The 22,087-nt window shown below is 36.3% G+C and overlaps 1 protein-coding gene across 2 annotated transcripts in view; it reads right to left on the bottom strand.

The window, feature by feature from the left end:
- ATR (ATR serine/threonine kinase) overlaps positions 1-22,087 on the bottom strand; it is a 38,398-nt gene that overhangs the window by 5,074 nt on the left and 11,237 nt on the right. Inside the window, exons 15-41 of one of the 2 annotated variants that reach the window (XM_030954359.1) lie at positions 21,735-21,929; positions 21,208-21,393; positions 20,659-20,751; positions 19,127-19,257; positions 18,793-18,936; positions 17,868-17,961; positions 17,024-17,149; positions 15,381-15,587; positions 15,061-15,174; positions 14,040-14,155; positions 13,030-13,150; positions 12,028-12,165; positions 10,800-11,007; positions 10,111-10,289; positions 9,094-9,258; positions 8,643-8,734; positions 7,975-8,066; positions 7,415-7,592; positions 6,039-6,215; positions 5,495-5,654; positions 4,785-4,964; positions 4,014-4,156; positions 3,520-3,617; positions 2,220-2,452; positions 1,371-1,505; positions 554-754; positions 94-237 (exon numbers count right to left, since the gene is read on the bottom strand). In XM_030954359.1, coding sequence (XP_030810219.1) covers positions 94-237; positions 554-754; positions 1,371-1,505; positions 2,220-2,452; positions 3,520-3,617; positions 4,014-4,156; positions 4,785-4,964; positions 5,495-5,654; positions 6,039-6,215; positions 7,415-7,592; positions 7,975-8,066; positions 8,643-8,734; positions 9,094-9,258; positions 10,111-10,289; positions 10,800-11,007; positions 12,028-12,165; positions 13,030-13,150; positions 14,040-14,155; positions 15,061-15,174; positions 15,381-15,587; positions 17,024-17,149; positions 17,868-17,961; positions 18,793-18,936; positions 19,127-19,257; positions 20,659-20,751; positions 21,208-21,393; positions 21,735-21,929 — 4,050 coding nt within the window. The remainder of the gene's footprint in view (positions 1-93; positions 238-553; positions 755-1,370; positions 1,506-2,219; positions 2,453-3,519; positions 3,618-4,013; positions 4,157-4,784; positions 4,965-5,494; positions 5,655-6,038; positions 6,216-7,414; positions 7,593-7,974; positions 8,067-8,642; positions 8,735-9,093; positions 9,259-10,110; positions 10,290-10,799; positions 11,008-12,027; positions 12,166-13,029; positions 13,151-14,039; positions 14,156-15,060; positions 15,175-15,380; positions 15,588-17,023; positions 17,150-17,867; positions 17,962-18,792; positions 18,937-19,126; positions 19,258-20,658; positions 20,752-21,207; positions 21,394-21,734; positions 21,930-22,087) is intronic. The other variant, XM_030954360.1, reaches the window with a different exon arrangement.

Here is a 22,087-nt window from a genome sequence, read left to right as displayed (position 1 = left end):
TTTGCTAAAGCTAAATTGCCTTTTTTGTTAGATAGCTCAGTGTTCTGTCCTGGTCAATAAGTATAATGCACCTGATTGTCTCATTCATCAAACCTTATTAATAAGGGAGTTGAATTCCATGAGCCGACAGTCTTTTCTCAGATCATCTTTTGGCTTGCACATCATAATGTAAGATTTCCCATCTGAACCTTTCAAGGTGATCTTTTTTGGTTTTTGAAGCGAGGCAAGAATTTCCACCTAAAGGAAAATGAACTTCTTTAGTAACATCTGTATCAGATTATCCAAAATAAAGTGTGTAATTGTAATAAACCACTGTAACCAACTGTGTTAGCACTTCCACGGTGCTGCAGCACATTAACCTCAGACCAAATCTTTATCTGATGCCAAGGGGCCACACCTCCCCTCAGGCTGCTGTGACAGAAGCCACTCAGCTTCCACAGAAGTAATTATGGAATTTCCTACTTCCTCCTCCCATTTCTAGAGAACAGAGATGTATTTGCAGCTATGTTTGCTGAACATGAAGTGAAAAAGCAGGTGACAACTAGAGCCTTACCGCATCATCAAAGCCTGCAATGTAGGCCCAGCAGCCAGGAAAAGGGTCATGGTTAGCATGGGTACCAGGAATTGAGGGAAGAGTTGGTATCATTACAGATTGTAAGGGAATGAGAATTTCACTGAAGGTGTGCTCTTCTACTAATCTTTTCAGTGTTTTGAAATGAATATTCATGCTTAATGTTGAGTTGTTTCCATCAACCTTGAAAAAAAAGATGACCAAAGTTAGAAATAACCTTTAAAGTTAACAAACACTTAAAATAATACTGCCCCTTCATATTAACTAATAAATGGACTAGAATAAAAAATGCCGATTGTAATAAGAACAGCAAGCTACATTTCAAATTAAATAATCAAGAAGTAAATATATCTGGCTGATATGACAGACTTATTTTTCACTTTGAATATAAATACAGAATAATGAAAGACTTCATTTAGTTGTACCTTTATTATCAAGTTGATTTGTTCATAAAAGTCCAAACAACCTATTTTTACAGTAAAACTCTGAAAATTAATGGGCATGAATGATATGTGAAAGCACAAAACAATGTGAAGTCCATGTACTGTTAAACAAGCCATTATGTACTGAATGATTTTATAGTGTGCCCAATTTAGAGCTATTTTAAATGTTTTACAATTTAGTGCGGTTTCTGCTAAACATTATGAATTAATAATGATTATTATTGGTATATAATTATTCATGTAATAAATTATGATATTATTATGAATTGGTTAACGAAAGCAATCAGAAGCAACTTTTGCATGACATTCTTGACTAATCCCACAACATGCACCCATTTGTTTATTTCTGTAGGTACCGGTTTGTTGCAGAGTTCCAGCAGCTTGTCCGTAAGGCGTGTGGCGTCTCCAACAAATTTTGCTAGAGATTCCTTCATGTGAATAGCTCTGTTTAGAATTTCCTTGCATCTATTGACTCGCATAGGGTAAGAGGACTGAAAAAAAAAGGGAAGTTAAAATTTATTAAAGAAAGTGTTGAAGAATCCCCCCCAGTAATTAATATTCTTTCCTTATTGCTTATCATATTTAATGTCTGGAAAAGGATTGAAATGGAAAAGTTTCAATTGAAAAGCTGAAGTGGTACTGTTGGTGGGTGTGTGGGGGTTACTTCTGACACCATTCTTGGGAGTCCCACAACATAAAGGCCAATACTGAAGGATATCTCAGTGTATCCTGAATGTTATTTCACCAGCCTCAAGAAACAGTATGCAGCCCACTTCCCAGTCTGCTTTGGAATGACCTTACTGCTAAGTAATTACTTGTAATTACAGCTATCTACTAAGTTGATTCTTTGATTATAGGACTGAAAGAACTGTAACACAATTTGTAAATGCAACAAAATCTGTTGCCCATAACTACACAATTCATCAGTTATTTGTTATTCAAATTTCCTTTCCTAATACACCATAGAAGTTTGGATGCATATTAGCATTCCAATTTGGAACATTTAAACTGTAATATCTGAATTAAGACTGCAATAAAATATTTTGTAGTGATGGCACTGATATCCTCTTCTACAACACTGTATCACAACAAATGAGACTCTCAGCTCCTTCTTATCAGCTTAGAGTAAAATGGGTTATATTTACATTTCTGAGAAAAACAGTTCTGTAAACTTAATAAAGGTGTAGCTATACATATCAAGGTACCTTGGACACAGCAGTCATCATCCACATTGCTTGTTGTGGATAGGCTAAAAACACCTTAGCAACAATCACCATCAGAACTGCAAAGACTTCATCATGAGAATGGCAGATTCGGGAGATGAGCTGAGAGAAGGCTGTCAGGAACTGGTAAGGTGCCAGGTGATTTGTGTGCTCTGTAATCACCTTGTTTATTTTAGCCAGATCATTTTTCATTTGAACACGTTCTGAACGACCTGCTGAAAAATGAAAAGACCATATTCCTGGTTCTCCCCACTGGAAATGAAAGTCATTTAAATCAAGGCTATAGAATAATATTTTGTTGGCAATTTCATAAGCCAAAAAAAATGGAAGGCAACTAAAAAGCTCCGCCTGTAAAATTCTTTTCAACACAGCATACAGTGACTGAATACATGCACTATTTAACTAAGCAGAATACCAGGAAATTAAATCTCCTTACACTCCTAAAATGACTTCTCTAAAATGATACAGTGGCATAGAACAGACTAAAAACACTCCATGTATTTGCCTGAGAAAAGGATTCCAATGTTCTTTAGTGGAGAGGAGAAGAAAGTCTTTCCATGGGATGAAATAAGCACATCTGCTCCTATCTCCAACCCCTGCCCCTGAGGACCCAGCTTGAGTTTCACACCAGCATCTCAGAGTGAAGGATCTGATGCAGCCAAACAGTTGACCTAAGTGTGTAGAATGAGGACAAGATCAAGGAGCACACCTGTCTGCTTCACTCCACACCTGCAAGCAATATTTGCAATTTTCATTCGTACCAGAATCTCCCACCCAAAGTGCATCTGCGGTGTTAGTTTCTCATGCCTTCATGCTGCTGCCTAAAAGATTTTTCCCCCTTTGTTTCAGTAAAATGAGGTAGAAAATTTCAGTAAAATTCCTTCAAAGACTGGAACCAAAACAAACTGAAAAAAACCCCCAAGGCCTAACACTTTGCTCTAGCAAGTGCATACAAAACTATTACTAACCACTCAGGAGGCACCTTAAAAGTGGTGACCAGAGGCATGCAAGGATTTTCCCTGTATCTAATGCCTTCAGTTACCCAAGGAACAACGTTGTCTCACTATATACTTGAAAAAATTCTGGAAGATTTAATTAAGATAATTAATATTCTCCTGCATATTAACATCCTGTATTTTACAAGAATAGTAGTACTTTCTTGTTTCCATATAACCTCAGGCAATAAATATAAATGAAGAATTGTAAATATACTTCACTGTTCTTTAAATCATCTATTCAAAAGAATGACATGGGAAATATGTACCAGGAAAAAATGTTCTACCTTTATCACATTCATATGCTTTTGCTCCAAAGTCCAGCCATAAAGACAGCATTCTTGGCATTGACTGATAAATGAATTGGTTTCCATACTGTAGAGACCTGTGATTATATGTTTAAAACAAAGAATGATATATATTAGAAGTAATACAAATTTTACATTCTCATGTGTTTAATATTCCATTCTAACTTTAGAAATTTATGTCAGCATTTTAATGCATCTGCAACAACAAAAAATATACAAAGGGTTTGTTTTTATTACTCAAAACCACAGATTAAATAATTAACTGTCTGACAAAAGACACAATTGGTTAGTCAGAAGTAAAATTAATTATGTATGAAAACAAAAAGGAAGCATGTAGTACTTTGTTTTATAATAGTGCAGAAAAATTTGAGTCAGTCTGAATTGGTGAAAGACAATATATTCCTACAGAAATGTTTTCTTCCCCAGTATAATTGTCATCCTTTTACAGAAAGTAAGCAAAGTTCCCCTCTAACCTCCCAAAGTGATGAACTATGTATCTAATCAGATCTCCTTGTTTTTCCATCTTGTTGTCAGTTACCATCGGCATTAATTTATCATAGTATTTTGCAAGATAAAAATGTCCATCTTCCCATTCTGGTAAGAAAACTGTAACATCCTGCAACATCAAAATGAGACAATTACTTCTGAGAGGATGCTAACTTAAAAAAAATAAATAAAAACAAATCTTTTCAAGAAAAAATCTTGTATTAGTTATGTTGTGCAGAGTACGTGCAAAATAGTTATTCATTGTTAACCCTGTAACTCCAAAAATTCTATTTTTGCCTCAAGATAATTGCCTCTACAAACCATACGTCCATTTTCAAAATACATTTCGGTTTTGAAGACAGACACTTCAAGATAAGGGATTCCTGAACTAGGAAAGATCATACTTTCATTAAAATCAGGTTCCTGATCCTAATGACTCAGTACTGGGTTTCTCAGAGCTTTCTGAAAAGTGAAACAGTATGATGTTAACAGTTGGACTCTATCATCTTCCTGACCTTAATGAATCTATGATTCCATATTTTTCACAGTTCTCTTTTCCTTCTAAATCATGATGTTTGAAAGAAAAACAAAAAATTGTGTGACATACATTAGAAAAGAAATAATTATCTCTTATCTAATAACACTGGCTACTTTCTGTTATACTTGGTTGACACCATCAGAAGCAGAACAACAGCTTACTTAAGGAATACATTATTATTCAAAGCTCCTGCCTTGTTAACAGCAGTATTCCAGATTACCTTATACTTTTTCATGACTGCATTGCTTTCAAAGTTAGCAGTTTCTTCCATAAATCTGCCCACCAGCAGCATTGCCCGACCATGGATGAGCTGATTTTTGCTACTGCAGGGTGCTTTATTTTCAGGGAAACATAACTCAACTCCCTTCTGGAGAACAATTAGTGCTTCATGAACTTCACCCTAAGGGAAAGACAGAAAACATTTTATATACTTCAAATAAGAGAGATGCAAAACTTCCCTCTCAGAGTTGTTATTAAAGCAAAGCTATGTCCCCAGATGTGTTCTAGGCCATTCTGGCTGTGGTAACTGAATATTACTAACTTCAAATGCTTCTTGTATTTCCTTGTTACCTCAGCATTGTTTTGTCTTTAGGTGTACCACAGTAATTTCTCACATATTTGCTGCCTACTGCTATTAGTTAAAAGGAAACAAATTAAGAAGAGGTCTCCTATTAAAATAATGTAAATTTGCCTGGGCTGCATTGGCAGGGACAGGTAATCAGCAAGTTTTATACAAGGGTGCCAGGAAGGTCAGTCGATACAGAACAGGGCTGACCAGCACCTGGAGGATCAGCTGCAATGTGCTGATAGTCCCAGCTGACATATCTTGTTTTATATATGCTGATTGTGTGCCATTTTTTTTCTTGAAGAAAATTAAAAATATTATTTTCTTGCATGTAGGAAATTAAATTCCATTTTTGTTTTCCTTACCTTGGACCAGAGCCACTTTGCTCTTTCTACATAAAGTTCTGAGAGTGTTGATTCCCCGGCATTGAGCAGAGCATTATAGGCAGTCTGGTGATGCCCAGCTTTCCTTGCAACTCTGGCACTCTGGAGCCAACACTGTCCAACCAGCTCACTGTAATCCTGGCTGCAGGGACATTTTTGCAAAGATTAAAACATTTCTATTTTGAATGCTACTTTAAAATCTGAAGTGAAAATCAGTGTGTTGAAACAAAAGTTGAATTTCTCAAGAAGTTATATACTACATAATGATAATTTAAAACTATTTTAATACATTTGTTTCACCTTTTTTACATTTAGGACTAGAAATAAATACACTTTCTCCCTGTTTCTTGCTTCTCTTTCCTTTAGACACTGCTTCTCTTCCTTATTTTGAAGGTACCTGATATTGGAGGACTGCTTTTGTTTAGAACGAATTCCCAGAGTTTTATCTTCTCTCTTCTAACATATATATGGAAACCCAGAGTATCACTGAGAATACAACACAGACAAGAAACAGTCATGTCCTCACCTTTTACTGAGACTAAGCAAAGCCCTTCTCAGTGCTAAAATGGGTTCTTTTGCTCTGTAAGAGTTTTGGGTCATTTCAATCCGAGCACACCAGTTCAGGGAATCTCTACTGTGGTCACCATCCGCTTGCTGAAACATTGGCCCAATACTGTGTTCCAACTCACACAGCATATGCAACCTGTGTTAGCAAAATAAAGGCAAGAAATTGGTGAGAACTGATTGCTGTTTGAGATACATGCAAATCTTACAAAGTTTTTACAATTTTCTTTCTAAAATTTGGCCATGTAAATAATGTCACCCAGTGGCATTTATTCTAAAAAGCAAAAATGCAGCAAAAGCAAACACACAAAATCCAGGATTTATAAGCTGATTCGTTTTTGCCTCAATATTCCTTTGTCAAGCTGCTGAACAGAGAGACAATGTAGATCACCCAGAGAGAAAGTCAATCTTTAGAAAGAGTATTTCTATCTATTACTTTCAGCAACAATTCTTCAGAAAGTCTGACATTTTCAAAAAATCCCATTTTAAAAGCAATATACTTTTACTTAAAGTAAAGTTATTCCATTTATTTAGAAATATCATTACTGTGAATATCTGTCCCTGTAAAATGGAAAGCTGAGTAGTTGTAAATGCCCCAGTTCTCACTGGCAGAGAGAAGTGGGTACAAATCTAGTGGGTACATCTGACAGAAAAAGTGATCCTTGAAAGGCTCCCAGGTAGCCTGGATCCGTGGCTAAAGGAAACTACTTCAAAACACTTCTTTCTCAATCCCCAAACTTCATTTCCCAAACAACATTGTAGAAATTACCAACAGAAAATAGAATTAAGAAGTAACTAAAATATGCACTTCAACTGGCTTCAGCCAATATCTTGCCATAAAGATGCATTTACAGTGCAGAGGAAGTATTAAGTCTTTTTATTCAAAAAGGATACTCACTTTTTAGTCTACTGCAGCCAAATTAAAAGTTTAATAATAAAGAAAAGGGATGGGGTATAACTCTTACTGCTCTTTCTTGATAAAAAAGGGAGCGCTTTCCAGCCTCCATACAGATCAAAAGCAATGCTCTTAAGTTAATGGAGTTACTGGCCTATTTGTACTACTCCAAGCATGGAATTAAATTGCTGGTTTTTATTACCTGATGTTTACATTTGCTTGCTAACTGATTTGGAAAGACCATACCACATAGTTTTATTGGGAATGTTTTCCATGGAGGATAAATATAAATTCCTAATTAATCAAAGGTTTTCAGTTGGATGAATATAAAAAAAAAGGTGACAAAAAATGTACCATTTACTGTAGAAATGCAAAATTCTTGCAGCTGCATACTTGATTACATGGTTTCTGAATTTAAAAATAGTACCATGAAAATGAGAAACCTGATAATGTGTTCATATCCTCGCTGATAGGATCCTCTTTCAAAGCTTGCTGCTGAGAGGGGCACAATCTGCTCTGCTCGAACAACCTTGAGTGTCTCGTAAAAAGCTGCTTCATTTTTCTTCTTGGCTGATAACAACAAATGTCCCAGTCTGACACTCCAAGTAGTGGACTTCACATCTTTGGGGAGAAAAAGAAGACTCTGCTTCTTTAAGCAGCTTAACCTGAACATGCTAATTTGTCTTAATATACTACTGGAAAAAAAACTTTTTCTCAGAACTAAGTAATTGCATGCTATTAACACTGTATAATTCAACTCCATGATCCACCCAGCCAAACAGACTCAGAAGATACACACACTTGAAACTTCTGCTCAAAAACTATACAGGTTACAATGGAATGCAGTTACAAAATCCAGAACACAGTCAGAACCAACCTTCCTACCACTGAAATCCAAGCCGAATGACAACAGCTGCCCCTTGATTCAAGATGATTAAACTAAAACATACAATTGTTCAGAAATGCAATGTAGTATTAATACTTTTATGTAATGATAACTTACCTGAAGCCAAATAATTTTCCAGTAAATCCCATTGTGATAGTTTCCAGGCTGCTTCCACTCTGTAAGTGTTCAACTCAGAAATCCATTCAGACCTATTAAAGGAAAACAAACGCAATACAGTTTTGTGCTGTCTCCTCTCAGTATGTTAATCCTACATTACATTAGCAAGAGTTCTTTACATAAAACTTCTCTTACTTGAAAAGAGGCAAGATAAACTTGCTTCTAAATAAAGTCAGTAAAACCAAAGGACATGCACTGATAACAAATAAGATCTGTACAACATGATCCCACAAATGCAGCCACCGAAGAGTGAGTTTAACTTCTGTGGTACATCAAAAACTACCAGCTTTTAATCTATCTACCTATTAGACTACAGAATACCAATGGAATCATTGACATGGGAAACAACGCAAAAATCCTATCTAAGAAATTAAAGCACATACTAACACTGCTCACAGTACAGGCAAGAACTATGAAAATTTCTGGACTTCCTGAAATAAATAATCTATAGATAAAGCACTCAAAGTTTTTTAGCTTCACACTGCTAATTCAATTATGTTTAATAAGCCTCAAATATTTGATAACGAGCAGAAATGGCTACTGAGGTAGAGATTTATACCAGAGCTTCCTATTATTAAAATGAGCTGTGTATTAGATGCTTACAGTACCTGTTTGCAAGCACTCCATTGACCTGAGTTATTACAGCAGACAACTGACCAAGGCCTAACATGGACTTCACTGCACCATGATAGTGAATGATCTAGAAAAAGGAAAAAAAAACCAAAACAACAAATGAAAACCCCACATACACATTAATTAAACTCATGGCAATCTGAAGGAAGAAATATGCTCATTTGGGTGCTTTTTAGAATATGAAAAGGCATAACTAATTGCAGCATAATATAAATGAACATTCAAAAAATCCAGTAAGATATTTGTTCCAGTTCATAATCCACTTCCAACAGCAATAATTATTTACCAACTGGTGCAATAAACACTTAGATTTCTATTTTACTTAAATATTCTGAAGAAGTTTTTTTGCCGTAGTCATCTGTGAGCTAGTAAGATTAAAAATAATAATTACATTTATTAAAAAAGGAAAAAATTGTTTTCATTTACCTGATCAGGTTCCAGTTGGATAGCCCTATCATAGCAGGCTGTTGCATCTCTTAACAAGCCAATACTTTCATGCTCAAGGATTTGTTCTTTGAGAGATGGCTCTGCCTTCCGAATGGCGCTCACCCCAGCCACTCCATCTGGCTCGTGCATAGCAGCATACAATTTCTGTATGCAAACAGAATTGGATGTGGCCATTAAAAACAGTAAGATATTTCATAGATAACCTGCAGAATCACAGAACTTCTTGAACATGGAGTACACACTACTCTGTAGGTCTCAGCAATAAATTTTCATTGAAGATGTCAATTTTGTCAGGCTCCTTCCAAAGTTGAGCCCTACTTCTCCTTAGTATACAGTAATATTTATGATCTCATGCTATTGATAGACTACCACATGAACTTACCTGAAACCATCTGTATAAAGAGTAAAATAAATATCCTATTATTACATGATTGCATAAAGATGATTACTTTTGGTGAAAAAGCAACACACTAAGTTTTTTTTCAAATTTGAAGTGTCACTGACAAATATAAACCATAGGGAACCACAAACAGGATCATCCCACAGGTTAAAATACTTCTTAAAAATAATTTCTATAATTTGCAATACCTTTAGCATTGGCTCTTTTTCTACTTTTGAATAAGCCACTTGGAATTTCTTCCAATGTACTTGGCACTTTTTTTTTATTATAGTTGGCTGTATTTTCTGGCAAAAGGCACAGAGCCAACTTCAAAGCAATAAATGTTATCCTATCAACAAACCCACATTTAATTATTTTCAGGAATTTACAATCTTTTATTATACAATAGAAAGCTATTCATTCCTTTTCATATAAGAAGCATGCCAAGCAAGAGAACGTACTAAATATTGCTGAAACACACATGACTAAACACTTGTATTAAACAAGTGCCCAAATAAATATTTTCTTCTTCCCATCACAAAGAAGAATTTAACTAAGCTTTATTTATCATAAGCATTTTCATCTTAAAATAAAAAAACCAAAAAGAACTTCAGAACCTGAAGAAATCCAAGATGTTCTTGAATATTTTGTTTCTTCTCAGTTATAAATGATTCAAAGTGCATCACAGCCCTGGTGTAAGCCTTGGAACGAAAGGAGGCTACAGCCAGTGTATCCTGGGGAATGAGGTCTAGAAAACGTGTCACATTTTGATATTCTCCATAGTCCTCACTTGATGCTGTTGAAACACAGACGTATTGAAAAGTTTGTCAACTGAGGTTCCATTTATAAGAATTACCTTATGCATCAAAATTCAATTAACTCATGTAACAAGTTAATGAGATAATTGTACTAATTGAAGAACATGGTTTTCTCTTCTGTCAACAAGAATTCATTTAAAACAATTCTGGTGAACTTTCTGCATCTTGCAAGACAGCACAGAATATTATATATTATATACATAACATAATATTATATTCAGTTAAACAGAATGTTTAGAAAACTATCAAAAAATTATCATTTCATTGTTCAAATTGTAAATCTGTATTTCCTGCAACAGGCATTCAGAACAATCCATTTGGGGTAGAAGGAGTGGAAAGCACAATATGACATTAAGAAATCATAAAAGAGATTACATATTATATTAATACAGCATTTGTAAATGGTCACAATGTGAAGCTGCAAACATAAATAAAATACTTCTTTGAATAATGTTAATGCCATTTTAAATAAAATAAGCATCCCTCACTTTTTAGATCACTTCTGTCTTTGCTAGACTTGCCAGCATTTTTCTCAGCAATGAGTGTTTGAAACTTATGTCTGGCCCACTGAGTGAGATGATCCAGCATGGAGAACACTGTCTGTGTGCTCAGCTGGCTCAGGTCAGATGCGCTGTCCTCGAGCCTCCTGCTGCACTGGTCATCGTGTGTCAGAACAGCCATGATCTCCATGTAAACCTACACAAAGGTAAAAGACACAAGTGAAATGGCAAAGAAATGGCAAACCAAGCAGCAGCTGTTGTCAAGGGATTCCATACAGGGAGAAAGTCTTGAGGTTTCAAGACACAACAAATGCTACTGCATCTCTTCTACAAATACAATACTTCAAGATTTGGTAAGAATAAAGTTATCTACTGGTTACAAGATTACAGATCTACTTTTTTGCTTCTGATTAAATAAATGTCCTGACAAAATATCTGTTTCTGTTTGTTTTAGTCCACAAAATATGAGTTAACATAAATAACAGATGCTCACAGAGGAAAAATCATCACACACCCCTACACACCCACAATATTTAAACACAAATATTTTAGCTGTGAAATTTCAAATTAATCAATGCAAGTTACACTTCTCAGTATCTCCTAATTCCTTCATTTCACCCAGGACATGCTTACAAAGAGTCCTTGCAAAATTGCATCTCTGTATACATACATGTGTTGCTCCCAGTAAAAATGGCAGCACTTGTGCATGTGCACTGACAGCTCAAGCAAAGTGAAGGAAAGCAGGATGAGTTCTCCCACCCCTGCTTTGCTGCAACACATCTACAGATCCTGCTCCCCATGAATCTGGCAGCTGAATAGTTTATCCACTGAAACCATTACTGTATGTAAAGGAGAGGAAAAAATTATGAGTGTGAATTCTTGGAATTATACAAGTTCCATTTACTGGCTGTTTGTGTTGCACACTTCCTCTTTGTACCACTCCAGCTGTTGGTGTTACTGCAGTCATGATTAACTGCATATCTCATCCCAGGCCCAACTGATGGAAATCTGCAGAAAAGCAGTTCCAACACAAACTTCTACGAGTATATTCAAAACCCTGTCAGAACATTTATATTATTATTTCTATTATAAATACACAAAAAGGAGTTTAACACCTGAACAATTTATTCACGTAGGCCTACAGAGCTGAGCAGCTCTCACGAAGAACAGCTGCTGACCACGTCTGCGAAAAACACTACCATCTTACATATCTCACCTCTTGTTGATCCTCTTGACTGCATCCCAACAAAACATAGACAAGGATGTGTGGAAGCAAATAAATTGTCACTTTATAGTCATTTTTCATCATAATACTGCAGCAATCAAAGACTTTTCTGGCAAGATCATGTCGCACCTATAAAAAAGTATTATTTCCAGGAAAAGCATCATTACAAAAGTGTAAATACATGAATGATCAATAGATTTCCTTTTGTTGATGAATACAAATTCTAGTCCATCAAATAATTTTAAGATACCCTTCTCCTACAGAAAGTTCATCAGACTTAAATCTGCAACAGGGATACCAGATGGCAGCTGCTATTACATGTAGCAATGCTGGCAGTACAAAAGACAGGTAAGCACTGCTTACATTTGTACCTCCCCATGTTGAACTTGCACTGGCCATAGAAAAAACCTTAAGGCTGAGAGTCTGCCACTACACTCATCCTCTCTTCTGCCCTTAAAAGCATGCAGAAAGTAGGATATTATGAAGACATCCAATTCTACTCTGTCTGAAAGAGGACAGTGCAGTTACTGAGCTATTGTAATTCAATTCACTTCTTACGGTGCCCGATTTGGAAGTGACATTTTCAGTGGGTCATTTAGATACTGGAAAGGGAAAATAAAAAGAAGATACAAGTACTTCTTATGTGCTAAGACTGTGGAGCTACAGGGAAATCTTTCCAAAACTGAGAAGGTAAATCCAGAAGCATTTCAGACACTTTTTGCAAACATTTGTCAGTGCTCGCAGTTTCACAAGTGTCTGGACAAAGACAAGTTTCCTTGATTTTTAGCTTTGACACTGCCTTTGAAGCCTTGGCAGGAAGCAGTGCTGGGGAAGGAAGGGGGAGTGCAGTATCCTGCTGTATATGCATGCAAGTCCTGTAAGAGGCCTGTAGCCAACAACCATATTCTCCCATCCATCCCTGACCTGCAGAAACTGAAATGAGGTTCAAGAACTGTCTTGCAAAGAGCCTTACAGAAAGATTTCTTTTCTTACCTTTGTTATAAGATAACCTGCCCAAGTTGCTGACCATTCTGCAAAATTATCACCTAATTTGCTTAAGTAAATTGGCTTCTTCACCTTAGACCAGTTTACAGCCTTCTGATAACTCTTGTACCTGTAATTTTGAAATATCCATTTAATAAAACTAATTTTTCATGTAATACAGTAAACAATAGCACATTGTGAGTTATGAAATTCCCTCACTGGAGCAATATTAAGTTCTGTCTTCTGAATCTTTGAAACTAGAATTAAAAGCCCCACTTTCACTAGTCAACATCTTTTATTCTAGAGCTCCTTAAAATTAAATATGAAGTAAAAATTCTCATAACTTGATAGGTTGTTTGTAAGTATATTTTAAAGTGCTATTCATAATCAGTTTTAAGAAATTAAGTTTGATAAACATCTGAGTACAATGTTCTTGACACGAAAACCCGGAGCATACATGAAAGCTGAGAAAGGCCAAAAAGTCTGTTTTCTAAAAAGGTAAAGCTTATCACAGGTGAGCATGACTGTCTTCATGAGGAAATAGAAGGGAAACATTGATTATTTCAAGTTAAGACATCAACATAATTTGAAGTTTCATTTTGTTGAAGTAATGATAAAAATAATGTGAAGAAAAAGTCCAATTAAAACTCAGCGAGCTCCTCCTACTTCTGTAGAAGGTAGGACTAATAGGATGCTAGTAGATTTGAGTAGAGGGGAAAGAAAAACAAAAGCTTCAAAACATCATATAAGTCAATGCTCTAAGGACAAACAGGCAAACATGGGCAAAGTATGAGCTCCAAGTTTTGCTTCTTTGATTTAGAGAGAATTGCATTCTCTCTAAATCTTAAAGTAAGTAATAATTCAGCTTTTAGTAGAAAGACCTTATTTCAATTTTGTGTACATACATATCACTCTTCCCAGAAGAGTGAGAGTCACAAAACCATATATGGTTAATACTAGTCTGGAGAAAAAACCCAACAGATGTGTTATGAAAAGCTATTCCTTTAGCTGTCATATACCTTGTGTTTAAGTGAGGTTCCAAGATCTCCTGGACATGCTCAGGAAACCTCCTCCAAAGCCTGGAGCCAGGGCAGTCAGTGTTTGTCTCTCTACAGTCATAGATGGACAGTAACTCCTGAAAATGGATGGTTTGCATCACCAAGTTAGCACTGAGGATTTTCATTACCACAGCACAAAATCCTGTGCATATGACCAAAACCCCGTGTATATGATATGGTCTTTCCAACCTGAATGAGTCTATGATAAGTAATGAGAGAGAAGTTATGGAATGCTTAATTCAGAAATCATAACTGCAAAACTGTTATCCAACACTGTTAATCCTCTGTTACTAGGCAAGTTTTGATTTCAACTACGGATTCCCTAGATTCTCCAGTTGGTGTTTGGACCACATTAACTTGTATTCTTCACATCTGCCAATAAACCAAAACCAGAATTCAGTCTGATTCCTCCTTGTGCAGGAAGTGCACAATCTTGTGCATGTGCTAATACTTATCCTGCTGACTACATAGGGCCACGTATTTTCTCCTGGACTAAAGAACTACCCTGAAGTTTTCACAAAGATATTAAACATCAAAAACAGCAAGAACAAAAAAGCAAAAACCTCCATCTGCTAAATAAAACCAGCACAAAAGACCAGAGCCTAAAAATAAGGGTAGGCTCCCTTTCACTTGCTTCTTAAAAGTGTAAGCAGAAACCATCTTAGGAATACTGCTTTTCATTTCTGCCTGTGCAACCTGAACTAATTCTAAGCCACTCTCAGGATTACTCCTTAATCCCTGTGTATGCACTGCTAGTTACCTCTAAAACATCAGATGTCTCCTAAAATATTGTGACACAAAAGCAAACAGATCTATCTTATTTGAGAATGACCTAGAATACTAGGTGTACTTTCTAATTTAAACCTGTTACAGGATGAAGTTTCAAATACTTAAATAAGAAAAATTGTATTGCATAGTTCTAAGTTCAATGTTACAGAAAATAATCTATGAAATAAAAGTAGGTTTTAACCACAGATCTTACCTGAATTGCATACGCTGCAGAATCCTGAGCACGAACATTGTCAGCATAAGCAAGGAAAGCTCTGGTCAGTTCCATTAATAATCCACAGGCAAAATTTGAATCTTCCACTCCAGCCTTAATCACAAACAGAATGCCAGTTTTACTAAAACAGAGTAATAGCTGTATCTGTAAATAACCACTTGGAAGCATAACTCTAAACTGTTTTAGGTGAGACAGCAAGTCCAGATTTTCAAAGGGTCTAGAGATAAGAGGTTCCCTCCTCCTAAGGACTTTTTTAAGACCCCTAATGCTAAACAAAACACTACTGCCATGCTTCTTACCACAAAAGTGAAGTGTTTTCCTTGAGTTTCACTTGTTGAAAAATCAAGCCTGCCAGGATCTATGGCTCCCAGTTCACCCAAACATTCTCCACAGAGCAGTCGTGCTTGGGAATTGGCATCCTGGCAGCCAATGAGAAGCACTGTCACCAGCTGGGAGATGACTGGCTCCACGGTTTCACTGTCTGTGACATACTTGATCAGTTTTTCCTAGGAAGATGAATAATAAAGATGAGTCATTCTCCAACCATGTTTGTAAATAATCTCAGAAATCTTCAACCTGTAACTCACTTCTGATTTCATTTAGCCATGAGTTCAGGTTGTAACTGCAGTCCAATTGCACTAATCTGCTTCTCACCCTAGGAAGGACTAAATAAACGTGTGAGGGATTTGGGCCTCAGTTAATAATGCTGTCATGGCCAATATTGTTTTTCATTATCATGCACCTCTCTACTAACTTCATTTTCTTTCTTTGTCTTACCAAGTACCTCTTTACTTTTCTACATTATCTTTTTCACTTACTTATCCCTCTTCTTATGTGTTCCAATACTTCCTCCCAATTTCTCTCATCCAACTGTTGTCATACTTTCTGGGTTTGCTGCCATTTCTATTATTATTATTTGCCGTTTCTTGGACATTTCATCACTCTCAAGTCCTACAAAGCCCAGGGTTTCAAGTCCTTTGATCAATGTCCATCATTTTAATTGGGTGTTCTTTCTTTTTTTGCTTTGGCCCAGCTTTTATTCCTCAGTTTCACATTTAGTCCAAATACAGAAAAAAATCAAGATGTTTGTCATTGTTATGCTTAATGAAAACTGAAACCACAGCCAACATAACAAAGCAAATAGTTTCACAAGCTGTGGAACTAATTAAGCTTGATTTGCCTCAATTATTTTGCTAGACTTCTAACTCAGCAAGACACAGCAGGATTTTGCTGACCTGAGCTGCAAGAATTACTGGTTGGCCAGGAGTACACACAATGATTGTTTGTTCTTTTAGCTGGACTTTTTTTTAAAATTTCTGGCTAAAGAGCATCCCACAATCTTATAACTACTAAGGGTACAGATTTATTACTTTTTCTAATGGGTCCAATACACCCTTTGGGCTAATAACCACACAGAACTGTAAAGCAATGTCTTCAGCTTGTACATGGCTATAAAATGCTTTTGAATATGATCAATGGATTCAAAATTTGAGGGTGGAAGACAAAAAAGGAAGAGAAAAAAAAAAAGAAGGTCTAAGGTGGTCCAAGCACACCTTAATTCTTTCATATACTACACACACACACACGCTTTTATGTATGAGGTTCCTGATGCAAAAGTCATACATGCCCTAAACAAACAATAAGCCCACATCATAAATTGCTGAAATGGACTTCTTAGATACACCTTTCCTCAGAGTTTAAAAAAAAAAGTACACTAGCCTTGCTAAATCAGCATCACAGATTTGAAGGATTTGAAAATACACCTACATGAAAGTGTAATGAAAAAGAATCTATTTTCCCCATTATATGCAGGAACAGCTAAATGAACTGAGGAGAACAACCCAGTCCAAGTGAACACCCTGTAACAACAAGGAGTTTTAGACTTTTGGTCCAGATGCTAATTTGATTTATTTTTAGTTCTGCTGAAGGAGGTTTTCTATACCTGGTTTCTATACAATGTTTCTTTCAGGCTGGTAAGTGCATGAATCCGAACATCCACATTCTCGTGCTGAATAGCTCTCATAGACAGCTGCAGGGCTGTCTGCAAGTCTGTGCTTTTGGAGGATTCCTGAGCAGGATAGAAGAAGTTCAGGTTAAGTACAACAGGAATATGACTGAAAGTATAACAGGAATATGGCTGAACAGCATCTCAAAGAACACAAGCAAGAATACATGGAAACAACTGCCTTTTTGCTTACATTCTCACCTATATCTATATACCATTGTCTTCTTGCTTATTTTTAAAAATGTTTTACTCAAAAAGGTGCTATATTTTACTTTTGGGTAAATATAATGATGGTGTAAATAAAAGTATAAAATCATAAGAAAATGCTTTGCTTGAAGTCCGTCTAGAATTAAATTATTTCTACTTTTGTTGCATCACTCCCAAAAATAACTGATACTTCCCATCTATTACCTAATCATTCTGAGGACAAGCAAATGAAATGGACCATAGAGTACTCCCAAGAAGAGACAAACTTTGCTCCCTGTAAAGACAATATAGCCATAACTAAAACTGTTGACTTCTCATCCTAAAGTCTGTCACAAAAGAGAAGAAAAGTCAGGGTTCAGGAGATGCTACAGAAACAGGAATGTTGAACATATTTCATTCCTAAACCAGAATAAGAACATACTTCAAACTACGCCTGTGATACATAAAACCAATTTTGTGTGTCACAGGCAGATAAATATATTTCCACTTAACAATACACTTTACATGTTTTCCTCAGTTGTCATGAATTCATGTTATGCAGTAAAGCCAAGCAAATAAATAAAAGAAGCTGTACCTTTCTGTATTCCTGAAGGACAACCTGAACTTCTTTGAGTTCAGGAAGGTCAGGTAGAAAATATATTTCATGTAGAAAGTCTTGTACTGTATCCCTAATAGTTATAAAAAAATATTGCAAAGAATACAGCAAACATTAGTTGAATCCAAAAAATCCCTAAAAACCCATCCAAATAAAGCAATGAAGAAATCTCTTTCAATATTGCTACTGTGGCCTTCTACAAGAGCCTTATTATTCCTATTACTACCTGTTGGTATGATATAATGCAAGAAAAATGAAAACCCATCAAAAGTAATCAAGGTATTAAGTATCAACATTCCTAAGAAAAACCCTTCTAAGCTACAAAATGTAAGATGAAAAATAATTATGACTCAACCTTATCTTCAAAAAGGTTAAGTAATGAGAATTAATGCATCCTGTATTAAACTTTGATTTTATTTTCAGTTGGCGTGACCATTTGAATGGAATGTATGAAACCTTACTCAACATAATAAACTATGCACTTCATAATTATACCTCTAATCACTGAAGAAAACAAAGAACTCATTTCCTCCCCGTTTCCAATTCTGTACACTTTAGCTTAGAGCAAATGTTAGCAATCATCATTATTCTGTAGAGGAAAGTAATTTTCCATATCAGCACAATAAACACACTGAAGAAAGCCTGGCAGGGTTCAGTGTCTGAATGGGCTGTAACTTGGCAACAGCATCATATATATTTATAAGGACAATATAAAATACCTTTTCAGATGAGGCTTGTTAGACCTCAACACAACTTAGAGAAGAAGGGGCAATTTTATAGAACAACAACTATTTAGCAGAAAACCAAGTTTTCTTGTCTCAGTGCTGGATGACTTGAATTTAGGGTTATCCCCATTCCTGTTGCAGGATTTAAACCATACAACTGAAAATATCTTGTGCAGTACCTGTTCTCCACTATGAGGAAGTGGAATATCGCTGTGGTTTCCTTGGGTTGGATATGTATGAGGGGCAAAAGCACTACTATCACCTGGCTGAGCAAGGAGCCAAGGTAGGAATGGTCCAGACTTCGAACAAAGCAATCCCAGGCTCTAAACAAGAAAAGGCAAAACAATATAATCAATGATTCTTCTCTGCAGGAAATATTTCAGGTGTGTCATGAGGAGCACTTTAAGCTATTTCAGCACTGTGGTTTAGATTCCTGTCCAGAACAAAACAACACAGTGCATTAAAGGACAGAAATAGCAGGGATGTCACTGTTTGGGTACACCATCAGTTCACCTGCAGCACAGTTCTGGGAAGTCATCCTTGTATCTCAGAGCTGTTCTCAGCGTGGTCATCATCTTCACTCTGACAGAACTGATGTGTTTGGGACCCATGAGTGTCATTAAAGACCTCAGGCTGTTTAAAGCCTAGACAGAGCAAGATCATTTTAATGTATTAGATACTCAGGAAAACATGTAGGAGTTATATTTTCTATTAAAATCAGGCTAGCCTTGCTTAAGAAATCATACTCTAAGATATCAAAATTAGTTTGATGTTTCAATAAAGAATTAGGGTTTAGAAAAAAAAGGGGGTGAATCTCTAATGACAAGATTGTAACAAAACCCTACATTATCTAGGAGGTTGACAGATCATGAGGGAAGAACTGTGGACACCAAGGAGTTAATGACTACAGATGTCTATTATAAGACATGATTAACTATATATAGTTACATAGCTGAAAAGAGAAGGCTTAGAAAATATAGAGGAAATAAACAAACTTCCATTTAAAAGAAAAATCAACAGAGTTGACATACAACTGCTCTTAGAAGTGACTGGCAAGCATCAGGGAAAAAGTAATAGCTCAGTTGTCAATGAAAGACGGAAGAGAAATACTGAGATGCTGGAGATATTTCAGTCACAGTAACACTACACCAAACAAGGTAGTAAAATGTCCAGCATGACAGATCAGTAACACAGGAATAAACCTGAGCTTGAGAAAAGGTCATGCAAGGGGAAACTCACCAAGAACAAAAAACAGAAGAAAAGACAGAAACAATAGCTGGTGCAGTTAAAGAAGTGCTGTACAAATTAGGAAATTCAGAAAGCATGCAGAAAGGGGGCTATGAAAATGAGAACATATTAACATGGATATCTGAAAATCAAAAAAAACACCAGAGAAAATGCAGTCTGTCAATGCAAAGGTTATGAACATTCTAGCATTGAAAACTTCCTGTAGAAATCATCTACAGTCCTTCTGTGAGGAGGCTGAAAGGCCATTCTTGTGGTTGGAAGCACTGCTTCAGTAGAATTTTCACTTTGCCTCAAGCTCTGAGCTCTAATTTCTCTAAATGCACTCTACTGAAAAGCTTAAAGGGGCTGTTCTGTGGGAACCAAAACTAATCTCTTGGATTTCCATCTTTTTTCTTTACTCTTTGGTGTCCTTATATAACCCCATGCAGTAATTCCAGCTTTCTCCCACATTCCCCCATCCTCCCACTGGTGTTTGTTTCACACACTAAAAATAATACACTTGGATTTCTCTCCTATAATTCCTGGTTGACTGACTCCTTGCATACACCATGTCTGACTGAAATATGTATCTGTCATTATTATCTATTAGAAGAAATTAAAGAAATTAAAGAAATCAAGAACTTTTGAGCTTACACAGAAGTCCTATCCTCAGTGAGACATCAGTTTTAAGGAATCATTTTGGGACCCTAGTATCTTTGAGACTCCCATGACAGTTGCATGATCACACAAGTAAATCTGGAATATTATAACAGTGCTTGCTTATTTTTGTTTTAATATTCAAAATTAAGCTTACACACCATTTTTTTATCCTCGATGCCAACACTGGAACTCAGTAACTGCATGTTAAAAAAAGCCAAGATACCAAGCAATTTAGGTTGCAGATAATCAGCCTATGGAGAGGAAAAAAAAGTTAAAACCCCAAATAATTACAAAAAGTTAAAACCCCAAACAATTAACATATTTCAAAGCTTAAGAAATTAAAAAGCAGGTATGAAATGCTAATTCTGAAATACATATGAGAAGAATCCCAAATATGTAGCTACTTAAGAAATATCAGTGTTATTGACAGACATCCCTATTAGGCTGTGGGTCTTGCTGTTTTGTAGGATGTTAGGATTTACACGTGTGTTGTTGGTTTGTTCAGGCACTTTTTGTTTTGATTTGGTTTTATGCATATTTGGTATGGATCTCTCTGTTACAGAAACACTTAATAGGAAATGTCAGCCTTTCTTCCACTTTTTCCCTGAAGTAAGTGCTGTTCAGAGAATGGCAAATTGTCTTCACTCTCACAATGGCCAAAAAGAAATTACTGAAAAAACTGAGCATGAATATTTTGATGTCCTTACCATTTGTTCTGGTGAGGTTATTTCCTTAGGTCCCTGATAGGGATCATCCTGGGAGGCAAATGAAGCCAGTATGGACAGACCATTGAAGACTTGCTGGTAGTGCTCCCCGATCCGCAGCAGCAATTCATTGTGCAGGCCCTGGTAGTCCTGCCTCAGCAAGCTGCCCAGCTCGATCTCAGTCTCATTCTGCAGTCAAACACAAAGAAATATCATTTCGTCACAATGTAATTAGAGCACTGAGAGACAGGAGGCAATGGGCTCTGGTTGGTTTGTTATAGAAGTCAAAGCTTTCAAACAGCTCAATGTTAGATAAACCAAGCTTTTACAATTTGCTAAGTTCATAAAATATCTTAGAAACATTCCTCAGAGCTAATGGAAGTGCTTATAAACAGTAAGAACAAAATTTCTGCATATGCAATTTTTCAACCTCTGCTTTGCAATACCTTAATTTAAATACAGCAGAAAGCTCACTGTGCATCAACTGTTACTCCTAATCTGCAGGTGTAACAGAGCAAATGCCAATTTACCTTGAGGTAATGCAGTGCCCGCTCCAGCTCATCCTTGGTGCAGGAACAGACCAAATGAGAAAAGATGTATTTGAAGTTATTGATTAAAATCTCTCTTCTGTTCACATTCAATTGCTTTGCTATGGTTCTGATAAGTGTGGAGGCTGCAGGACTGGCCTTGGCTGCAAGGTCAGGAAGCAAAACTTGCAGGGTCCGCTGGTAAATGAAGAACTACAGTTAATGGAAAAAACAAACAAACAAACCCTCCAAAACACCCCAGGGTTAGGCTAAGTTCCATTTGGGTCAGTACCAGAATACACGTGTCTGGTCATAATTATCACCACACGTATGAACAGAGAGAAACTTTAATAAAA

Source organism: Camarhynchus parvulus, chromosome 9, assembly GCF_901933205.1.
Source record: "Camarhynchus parvulus chromosome 9, STF_HiC, whole genome shotgun sequence".
Lineage (NCBI taxonomy): Eukaryota > Metazoa > Chordata > Aves > Passeriformes > Thraupidae > Camarhynchus > Camarhynchus parvulus.
This window is presented reverse-complemented; position numbering and strand designations above follow the sequence as displayed.